This window comes from Coregonus lavaretus, assembly GCF_964263955.1.
Source record: "Coregonus lavaretus genome assembly, chromosome: 24".
Lineage (NCBI taxonomy): Eukaryota > Metazoa > Chordata > Actinopteri > Salmoniformes > Salmonidae > Coregonus > Coregonus lavaretus.
Window position 1 is genome coordinate 24,886,308 of NC_140011.1, and position 12,036 is coordinate 24,898,343.

Consider the following 12,036-nt stretch of genomic DNA (forward strand, 5'->3'; position numbering starts at 1 on the left):
AGTTGAATGCACCAATTTGTAAGTCGCTCTGGAGAAGAGCGTCTGCTAAATGATGTAAATGTAAATTAACCATCTTTTTTTCAGATGACTTACTTTACTTTAATACTGTACAATATTTCAGTTGCGGTCAAAAGTTTTGAGAATGACACAAGTATTGGTCTTCACAAAGTTAATTGCTTCAGTGTTATGAGATATTTTTGTCAGATGTTACTATGGTATACTGAAGTATAATTACAAGCATTCCATAAGTGTCAAAGGTTTTTATTGACAATTACATTAATTTTATGCAAAGAGTCAATATTTCCAGTGTTGACCCTTCTTTTTCAAGACCTCTGCAATCCGCCCTGGCATGCTGTCAATTAACTTCTGGGCCACATCCTGTCTGATGGGAGCCCATTCTTGCATAATCAATACTTGGAGTTTGTCAGAATTTGTGGGTTTTTGTTTGTCCACCCGCCTCTTGAGGATCGATCCCAAGTTCTCAATGGGATTAAGGTCTGGGGAGTTTCCTGGCCATGGACCCAAAATGTTGATGTTTTGTTCCCCGAGCCACTTAGTTATCACTTTTGCCTTATGGCAAGGTGCTCCATCATGCTGGAAAAGGCATTGGTTGTCACCAAACTGTTATTGGATGGTTGGGAGAAGTTGCTCTCAGAGGATGTGTTGGTACCATTCTTTATTCATGGCTGTGTTCTTAGGCAAAAATGTGAGTGAGCCCACTCCCTTGGCTGAGAAGCAACCCCACACATGAATGGTCTCAGGATGCTTTACTGTTGGCATGACACAGGACTGATGGTAGCACTCATCTTGTCTTCTCCGGACAAGGTTTTTTCCGGATGCCCCAAACAATCAGAAAGGGGATTCATCAGAGAAAATGATTTTACCCCAGTCCTCAGCAGCTAAATCCCTGTACCTTTTGCAGAATATCAGTCTGTCCCTGATATTTTTCCTGGAGAGAAGTGGCTTCTTTGCTGCCCTTCTTGACACCAGGCCATCCTCTAAAAATATTTGCCTCACTGTGCGTGCAGATGCACTCACACCTGCCTGCTGCCATTCCTGAGCAAGCTCTGCACTGGTGGTGCCCCGATCCCGCAGCTGAATCAACTTTAGGAGACGGTCCTGGCGCTTGCTGGACTTTCTTGGGCGCCCTAACGGCTTCTTCACAACAATTTAACCTCTCTCCTTGAAGTTCTTGATGATCCGATAAATGGTTGATTTAGGTGCAATCTTACTAGCAGCAATATCCTTGCCTGTGAAGCCCTTTTTGTGCAAAGCAATGATGACGGCACGTGTTTCCTTGCAGGTAACCATGGTTAACAGAGGAAGAACAATGATTTCAAGCACCATCCTCCTTTTAAAGCTTCCAGTCTGTTATTCTAACTCAATCAGCATGACAGAGTGTTCTCCAGCATTGTCCTCGTCAACACTCTCACCCGTGTTAACGAGATAATCACTGACATGATGGCAGATGGTCCTTTTGTGGCAGGGCTGAAATGCAGTGGTAATATTTTTTTTTCATGGCAAAGAGGGACTTTACAATTAATTGCAATTCATCTGATCACTCTTCATGACATTCTGGAGTATATGCTAATTGCCATCAACAGAACTGAGGCAGCAGACTTTGTGAAAATTAGTATTTGTTTCATTCTCAAAACTTTTGACCACAACTGTATATGATTCGTTTTTATTTGATGACTTTATTATTTTTCATGATTTAAAGTAACCATCTCATCTCTGCTCAGGTAGTAGCAGCCAGCCAGCCAGACAACCATCTAACGTTATCTCTGTGCTCCCCATTAAACAAGTCATAATATTTAGCTAGGCTAGTAGTAGCTAGGTGGCTGACAAAATCATTTTACTAGTTTGTTCTTCAAAGTAGATAAGGCATACTTTCAAGACTGCTTATGACCAACAATACAACTATCAATCGGGTAGAGCTACCTCACAAAATGTCTGAATTCCTATCGTTGTTGTGTTTTGTTGTGTCATTCCTCTCTCATGTGTCTCATTTGGTCTGCGTGTATGCTCCGCAATTGATTATGGTCATTGTAGTTAATTACCACGTTTCTGTGCTAAACTTGGTTGAATATTTGCCTAATGAAAACAGCAACTTACAATCAGCCCAGCTTCCCACATAGTTATTGACTTAATGGGCTTGTTTGACATTGCAGCCGACTAACGACTGACTGATCTACAAATCGCCTTGCATCATAAATAACTACTCATTATTATTTGTAGATCAGTCAGTCAATCACCATTTACCCACAATGCATCATGGATTTGATGCTGTCAAACATGGCCAATTTCTCTCGTGAATTATTTGATGTCTATCTAGAGAAGTGGCGCGTTGAGCTCACAAAAAACCCCTGAACTAAATGGAATTCATGTTATTGAACTGACGTCGGTCAATTAGTTGTTTAATAATAAAAAAAGATGAATCGCTCAGCACAAACACATACACACAAACACACATTAGGTTGGAGAGGCTGGAGCAGAGGGCAGCTTTAGTGGAGTGCTCAATGAGCTGTTTAGGGGGTTAAGTTCCTTGCTCAAGGGAACATCGGCAGTAGGTGACACCTGAGATATTGATGCCAACAACCCTCTGGGGCTACCGCTGCCCTCCTGCTGCCCCCATTGTATATGGGTGTAGATTAAATATGTAATTTCCCAATTGCAGTATCAGTGTATGGCTCTCATTCTTAGTGACAAACAGCCCAGAGGCCAGTCAAATTGCAACCCTACCCCCTAATGATCAAGCCATACATCACACAGCTACCCAACTGACTCATTAATTTAATTGGTTTACAACTCAAGCCCGCCCAAACTCCCATCAAACCTCTGGCATTGGACCTTTCCCGTCTCTCCATCTCTCCACCCATTGTAAATATGCCAACAACCAATCTCCCTCACACAGAGACGTACTGTAGGTAACAACACGTCTGCCACACTGATCCTCAACACGGGGCCCCTCAGGGGTGCGTGCTCAGTCCCCTCCTGTACTCCCTGTTCACCCATGACTGCTTGGCCAGGCACGACTCCAACACCATCATTAAGTTTGTAGACGACACAACAGATACAGCCTATAGGGAGGAGGTCAGAGACCTGGCCGTGTGGTGCCAGGATAACAACCTCTCCCTCAACGTGATCAAGACAAAGTAGATGATTGTGGACTACAGGAAAAAAAAGAGGACTGAGCACACCCCCATTCTCATCGATGAGGCTGTAGTGGAACAGGTTGAGAGCTTCAAGTTCCTTGGTGTCCACATCACCAACAAACTATCATGGTCCAAACACACCAAGCCTATTCCCCCTCAGGAGACTGAAAATATTTGGCATGGCTCCTCAGATCCTCAAAAAGTTATACAGCTGCACCATCGAGAGCATCCTGACTGGTTGCATCACCGCCAAGTATGGCAACTGCTCGGCCTCCGACCGCAAGGCACTACAGAGGGTAGTGCCTACGGCCCAGTACATCACTGGGGCCAAGCTTCCTGCCATCCAGGACCTCTATACCAGGCGGTGTCAGAGGAAGGCCCTAGAAATTGTCAAAGACTCCAGCCACCCTAGTCATAGACTGTTCTCTCTGCTACCGCACGGCAAGCGGTATCGGAGCGCCAAGTCTAGGTCCAAAAGGCTTCTCAACAGCTTCTACCCCCAAGCCATAAGACTCCTGAACAGCTAAGCATGGCTACCAGGACTATTTGCACTGCCCCACCACCCCAACCCCATCCCCCTCTTTTACGCTGCTGCTACCCACATGTACATATTACCTCAATTACCTTGACTAACCAGTGCCCCTGCACATTGACTTTGTACCAGTACCCCCCTGTATATAGCCTCCCTACTGTTCTTTCATTTTACTGCTTCTCTTTAGTTATTTGCTTTATTTTCTTTTACTTAACAGTTTATTTATTTTTACTTTTTCCATAAAAAAAAAATAATAATAATAATAATAATAAAAAAAACGACATTGTTGGTTAAGGGCTTGTAAGTAAGCATTTCACTGTAATGTTTACACCTGTTGTATTCGGCGCATGTGGCAAATACCATTTGATTTGATTTGTATTGCACATCAAATAAGTTTACTCCAGTAGGCTACAGTATGTCAGCCTATTACTTTTAATGGGTGTGGTAATTCATCTACTACTGAGCATTCATTTTCATTTTCTTTTTTGAGAAACACTTTATTTGAGGCTGTGTTTCAAGAATGATGATAAAGTGGTTTTACACGTGTTTGACCTCCTTTCCATAAGCAAGCAGGTGGTTTGAACATCCACACTTTTGCCAAGCACATATTTTAAAATGTGTCCCAAGATCAAAATAATCATCATCATGGAGCAAACAACAACATTCAGAATGTGGTGGTAAACGACTGGCGTCTATCACCTTTCCTCTGTATCAATTTGTACGTGCTAATTAGTTGATCTTCAATTGCTTAAAGCATGCTCACTATAAAGTCAAACTGAATCACATGAACCTTCAAAGTTAAGGGAGCTTATGAAGCTCTGAAATATTCAAGGTGAGAAATCACACTTAAATATAGCAAAAGATCATTATACACTACGGTCAAAAGTTTTAGAACACCTACTTATTTTTACTATTTCTACATTGTGGAATAATAGTGAAGACATCAAAACTATGAAATAACACATATGGAATCATGTAGTAACCAAAAAAGTGTTAAACAAATCAAAATATAATTTACATTTGAGATTCTTCAAATGGCCACCCTTTGCCTTGATGACAACTTTGCACACTCTTGGCATTCTCTCAACCAGCTTCACCTGGAATGCTTTTCCAACAGTCTTGAAGGAGTTCCCACATATGCTGGGTGCTTGTTGGATGCTTTTCCTTTACTCTGTGGTCCGACTCATCCCAAACCATCTCAATTTGGTTGAGGTCGGCGGGATTGTGGAGGCCAGGTCATCTGATGCAGCACTCCATCACTCTCATTCTTGGTAAAATAGCCCTTACACAGCCTGGAGGTGTGTTGGGTTATTGTCCTGTTGAAAAACAAATGATAGTCCCACTAAGCCCAAACCAGATGGGATGGCATATCGCTGCAGAATGCTGTGGTCGACATGCTGGTTATGTGTGCCTTGAATTCTAAATAAATCACAGACAGTGTCACCAGCAAAGCACCCCCACATCATAACACCTCCTCCTCCATGCTTTACGGTGGGAAATACACATGCGGAGATCCTTCGTTCTCCCACACATTGTCTCACAAAGACACTGCGGTTGGAACCAAAAACCTCAAATTTGGACTACAGACCAAAGGACACATTTCCACGGGTCTAATGTCCATTGCTCGTGTTTCTTGGCCCAACCAAGTCTCTTCTTCTTATTGGTGTCTTTTTGTAGTGGTTTCTTTGCAGCAATTCGACCATGAAGGCCTGATTCACACAGTCTCCTCTGAACAGTTGATGTTGAGATGTGTCTGTTACTTGAACTCTGTGAAGCATTTATTTGGGCTGCAATTTCTGAGGCTGGTAACTCTAATGAACTTATCCTCTGCAGCAGAGGATCTGGGTCTTCCATTCCTGTGGCGGTCCTCATGAGAGCCATTTTAATTATAGCGCTTGATGGTTTTTGCGACTGCACTTGAAGAAACGTTCAAAGTTCTTGAAGTTTTCCGTATTGACTGACCTTCATGTATTAAAGTAATGATGGACTTTCATTTCTCTTTGCTTATTTGAGCTGTTCTTACCATAATATGGACTTGTTTTTTTACCAAATAGGGATATCTTCTGTATACCCCCCCTACCTTGTCACAACACAACTGATTGGTTCAAACGCATTAAACAAATTAACTCTTAAGAAGGCACACCTGTTAATTGCAATGCATTCTAGGTGACTACCTCATGAAGCTGGTTGAGAGAATGCCAACAGTGTGCAAAGCTGTCATCAAGGCAAAGGGTGGCTATTTGAAGAATCTCAAATATAAAATATTTTCTGATTTGTTAAACATTTTCTTGGTTACTACATGATTCCATATGTGTTATTTCATAGTTTTGATGTCTTCACTATTATTCTACAATGTAGAAAATAGTAAACATAAAGAAAAACCCTTGAATGAGTAGGTGTTCTAAAACCTTTGACTGGTAGTGTATGTCTTACTAAGAATAAATGTGGTTTTACAGAGGTGACAGTAACTAACCATACAGCCTGTTGAGTCAACTCTGCGGTCTGACACACACTTGAAGTTCTTCCTGCAGCCCCCGTTGTCCTTGGAGCAGTCTCGGACCGGGCCAAAAGACGCCAGGAGATCATCTACTGCCTCAAAGTAGGTGGACATGATGGCCTCCTCCCTATGATGGACAGAGAAGAAGAATACAGTGTCATCAATAGACTGATCAGAATAAAGCCTGAGCACTCAGCTGAACATGAGCTTACTCCTTGTGTCTGAGGATGTCCTAACATGGACAACGAACTGGCGGTACTTCTGATGGATATGAGGTTTGGTTAGTTGTACATAAAGAAAAGGAGAACAAATACAGGTGCGTTGAAGTTAGGTTTTTTGGGATGATTCAAGGTCCACATATCTAGCATAAAGCAAATGTCTGCTCTGTGTAATGTTATTACCACAATAACCCAATCTTTTCTTTCCTAACCAAATCTGTATTAGCTGAATTTCTTATTGTGGTGACCATTGTGATTCTGCAAAGGTCATATTAGCGCTATCATAGTGATGCAAGATAAATCATACTAGAATCATTCATTAGAATAAGAGAGAGTTTGAAAAGGAGATATTGTCCATTCTGTCATTGGTGTGCAGTCACATTACTTCTGTTTGGATATGTTGCTGCTGTGCTATGGTCTGTGGGCAACTGGTACAGATGGAATTCAGATGCATTCAGCCATTCATGTCTTATTTTAACTCAATCCCATTGTGGAATCCATCTCCAAAATATATACTGGAATGTTTGGACCATTGTTCAATTTGTTATGTTTATATTAGTAACTTGTGAATTGTCTCTGTATGAACAGCAAATATATATAAATCGGCAGTGTATCAAATACTTGTTCTCCCCACTATATATATATATATATATATATATATATATATATATATATATATATATATAGTGCCCTCCACAATTATTGGCACCCCTGTTTAAGATGTGGTCGAGGACTTCCAAAAATTCTCCTTTTTTTTTAAACAACATAGAACCCAAATGCAAAAAAAGAGAAAAATCCAACCTTTTATTTAAGTATATTACTTTGGTGAAAAAAAAAAAATCACACATTTAGAAAAAAATTAAACTTGAAATCATGTGTCCCACAATTATTGGCACCCCTGATGTTAATACTTTGTACAACCCCCTTTTGCCAATAAGACAGCACTTAATCTCCTCCTATAACATTTCACAAGATTGGAGAACACAGAGAGAGGGATCTTTGACCATTCTTCTTTGCACAATCTTTCTAGATCATCCAGTGTCCTGGGTCCTCTCTTATGCACTCTCCTCTTTAGCTCGCCCCACAGGTTTTCGATTGGGTTGAGGTCTGGGGACTGAGATGGCCATGGGAGGACCTTGAGTTTGTGACTGCTGAACCATTTTTGTGTAGATTTTGCCACATGTTTTGGATCATTATCCTGCTGAAAGACCCAATGACGACCCATCTTCAGCTTTCTGGCAGAGGCCATCAGGTTTTTATTTAAAATGTCCTGGTAGTTCAAAGCGTTCATAATGCCATGCACCCTAACAAGGTTCCCAGGGCCTTTGGAAGAGAAACAGGCCCACAGCATCACAGATCCTCCACCATACTTCACGTTGGGCATGAGGTGCTTTTCGGCATTCTCATCTTTTGTTTTACGCCAGACCCACTTAGAGTGTTTGTTGCCAAAAAGCTCAATCTTAGTCTCATCTGACCAAAGCACACGATCCCAGTTGAAGTCCCAGTGCCGCTTACCAAACTCCAGACGTTTACGTTTGTGAGTGTTAGTGAGAAAAGGCTTTTTCCTTGCATGCCTCCCAAACAGCTTGTTGGCATGTAGAGAGCGTCTGATGGTTGTTTTGGAGACTTTGTGACCCCAAGATGCCACTCTTTGATGCAATTCTGTGTGATTTTTTTTTTACCACCAAAGTAATGTACTTAAATAAAAGGTTGGATTTTTCTCTTTTTTTGCATTTGGGTTCTATGTTGTTTAAAAAAAAAAAGAGAATTTTTGGAAGTCCTCGACCACATCTTAAACAGGGGTGCCAATAATAGTGGAGGGCACTGTATATATATATATATATATATATATATATATATATATATATATATATATATATATAGTGGGTGGAGAGAACAAGTATTTGATACACTGCCGATTTTGCTGGTTTTCCTATTTACAAAGCATGTAGAGGTCTGTAATTTTAAAAAATCCAGAAAATCACATTGTATGATTTTTAAGTAATTAATTTGCATTGTATTGCATGACATATGTATTTGATACATCAGAAAAGCAGAACTTAATATTTGGTCCAGAAACCTTTGTTTGCAATTACAGAGATCATACGTTTCCTGTAGGTCTTGACCAGGTTTGCACACACTGCAGCAGGGATTTTGGCCGACTCCTCCATACAGACCTTCTCCAGATCCTTCAGGTTTCGGGGCTGTCGCTGGGCAATACGGACTTTCAGCTCCCTCCAAAGATTTTCTATTGGGTTCAGGTCTGGAGACTGGCTAGGCCACTCCAGGACCTTGAGATGCTTCTCACGGAGCCACTCCTTAGTTGCCCTGGCTGTGTGTTTCGGGTCATTGTGATGCTGGAAGACCCAGCCACGGCCCATCTTCAATGCTCTTACTGAGGGAAGGAGGTTGTTGGCCAAGATCTCGCGATACATGGCCCCATCCATCCTCCCCTCAATACGGTGCAGTCGTCCTGTCCCCTTTGCAAAAAAGCATCCCCAAATAATGATGTTTCCACCTCCATGCTTCACGGTTCGGATGGTGTTCTTGGGGTTGTACTCATCCTTCTTCTTCCTCCAAACACGGCGAGTGGAGTTTAGACCAAAAAGCTCTATTTTTGTCTCATCAGACCACATGACCTTCTCCCATTCCTCCTCTGGGTCATCCAGATGGTCATTGGCAAACTTCAGACGGGCCTGGACATGCGCTGCTCGAGCAGTGGGTCCTTGCGTGCGCTGCAGGATTTTAATCCATGACGGCGTAGTGTGTTACTAATGGTTTTCTTTGAGACTGTGGTCCCAGCTCTCTTCAGGTCATTGACCAGGTCCTGCCGTGTAGTTCTGGGCTGATCCCTCACCTTCCTCATGATCATTGATGCCCCACAAGGTGAGATCTTGCATGGAGCCCCAGACCGAGGGTGATTGACCATCATCTTGAACTTCTTCCATTTTCTAATAATTGTGCCAACAGTTGTTGCCTTCTCACCAAGATGCTTGCCTATTGTCCTGTAGCCCATCCCAGCCTTGTGCAGGTCTTCAATTTTATCCCTGATGTCCTTACACAGCTCTCTGGTCTTGGCCATTGTGGAGAGGTTGGAGTCTGTTTGATTGAGAGTGTGGACAGGTGTATTTAATACAGGTAACGAGTTCAAACGTGCAGTTAATACAGGTAATGAGTGGAGAACAGGAGGGCTTCTTAAAGAAAAACTAACAGATCTGTGAGAGCCGGAATTATTACTGGTTGGTAGGTGATCAAATACTTATGTCATGCAATAAAATGCAGATTATTTACTTATAAATCATACAATGTGATTTTCTGGATATTTGTTTTAGATTCAGTCTCTCACATTTGAAGTGTACCTATGTGGTCCTCTGTAGCTCAGCTGGTAGAGCACGGTGCTTGTAACGCCAAGGTAGTGGGTTCGATCCCCGGGACCACCCATACACAAAAAATGTATGCACGCATGACTGTAAATCGCTTTGGATAAAAGTGTCTGCTAAATGGCATATTATATTATTATATATGATAAAAATTGCAGACCTCTACATGCTTTGTAAGTAGGAAAACCTGCAAAATCGGCAGTGTATCAAATACCTGTTCTCCCCACTGTATATATATATATATATATATATATATATATATATATATAGAGAGAGAGAGAGAGAGAGAGAGAGAAGACGTATCTAATGCTTCAGGGAAGAAGAAATACGGATACAGATCTCAGACCACAGTACACACAGATTGTGTTGAGGGTGGGAACATGCAATAAGGCAGCCCGTTTAGCAGCACTTTAGACTGTTGCTACACTGTTGACTGATGCTATCAAATGACAACTACTACCAGATAGCAAGGCCTTAAGAGAGAGAGAGAGAGAGAGAGAGAGAGAGAGAGAGAGAGAGAGAGAGAGAGAGGACTCCACACACTCACACACACTGACACTCCAACAGACATAACATGCACACACATTTATACTGACTCTACACACATCAAATCACATTTTATTGGTCACATACACATATTTAGCAGATGTTCTTGCGGGTGTAGCGAAATGCTTGTAAATGCACACACACTCACATACAATCATCATTTGTGCTGCTGTCCTTCTCTTTATCAATTCAATTCAATTTGCTTTATTGACATGACGTAACAATGTACATATTGCCAAGCTTACTTTGGAGATTTACAATATTAACATAATTAAAATAATAATAATCAATATTGTCAACGGGAAAACAGTAACAACAATAATCAAGGGTAAAAATAATCATACATTGAACAATAACAATAATATATTCTAATGCCTAGTCACCTTACCCCCTATACATACACTATGTATACAAAAGTATGTGGACACCCCTTAAAATGAGTGGATTCGGCTATTTCAGCCACACCTGTTGCTGACAGGGGTATAAAATCGAGCACACAGCCATGCAATCTCTATAGACAAACATTGGCAGTAGAATGGCCCGTACTGAAGAGCTCAGTGACTTTCAATGTGGCACCTTCATAGGATGCCACCTTTCCAACAAGTCAGTTCGTCAAATGTCTGCCCTGCTAGAGCTGCCCCGGTCAACTGTCAGTGCTGTTATTGTGAAGTGGAAACGTCTAGGAGCAACAACGACTAAGCCGCAAAGTGGTAGGTCACATAAGCTCACAGAACGGGACCGCCGAGTGCTGAAGCGTGTAGCCCGTAAATATTGTCTGTCGTCGGTTGCAACACTCACTACCGAGTTCTAAACTGCCTCTGGAAGCAACGTCAGCACAATAACTGTTTGTCGAGAGCTTCATGAAATGGGTTTCCATGGCCAAGCAGCCGGACACAAGCCTAAGATCTCCATGCGCAAATACCAAGTGTCGGCTGGAGTGGTGTAAAGCTCGCTGCCATTGGACTCTGGAGCAGTGGAAACGCGTTCTCTGGAGTGATGAATCACGCTTCACCATCGGGCAGTTCGACGGACGAATCTGAGTTTGGCGGAAGCCAGGAGAATGGTACCTGCCCGAATGCATAGTGCCAACTGTAAAGTTTGGAGGAGGTTAAATAATGGTATGGGGCTGTTTTTCATGGTTCGGGCTTAGTTCCAGTGAAGGGAAATCTTAATGCTACAGCATACAATGACATTCTAGATGATTCTGGACTTCCAACTTTGTGGTAACAGTTTGGTGAAGGCCCTTTCCTGTTTCAGTATGACAATGCCCCGTGCATAAAGCGAGGTACATACATAAATGGTTTGTCGAGATCGGTGTGGAAGAACTTGACTGGCCTGTGCTGACCTCAAACCCATCGAACACCTTTGGGATGAATTGGAACGCTGACTGCGAGCCAGGCCTAATCGGCCAACATCAGTGCCCGACCTCACTAACGCTCTTCTGGCTGAATCTAGTGGAAAGCCTTCCCAGAAGAGTGGAGGCTGTTATAGCAGCAAAGGGGGGACCAACTCCATATTAATGGCCATGATTTTGTAATGACATGTTCGTCGAGCAGGTGTCCACATACCTTTGGTCATGTAGTGTATCTAAATATGGTATTGGAACTGACCCTGTATATAGCTTCTTACTTTCACGTGTTCTTCTTATTTCTGATTTGTATTTCTCGTGTGTTTTTGTTCTCCCTTATGTTATTTTTTATGCTACATT

The 12,036-nt window shown here is 42.1% G+C and overlaps 1 protein-coding gene across 1 annotated transcript in view; it reads right to left on the bottom strand.

Annotated features, from left to right (window-relative positions):
* Positions 1 to 12,036, bottom strand: part of LOC311099644 (astrotactin-2-like) — a gene marked incomplete at both ends in the record, with an annotated part of 337,207 nt that overhangs the window by 40,040 nt on the left and 285,131 nt on the right. Inside the window, one exon of the mRNA XM_084140362.1 lies at positions 6,161 to 6,311. Coding sequence (XP_083996488.1) covers positions 6,161 to 6,311 — 151 coding nt within the window. The remainder of the gene's footprint in view (positions 1 to 6,160; positions 6,312 to 12,036) is intronic.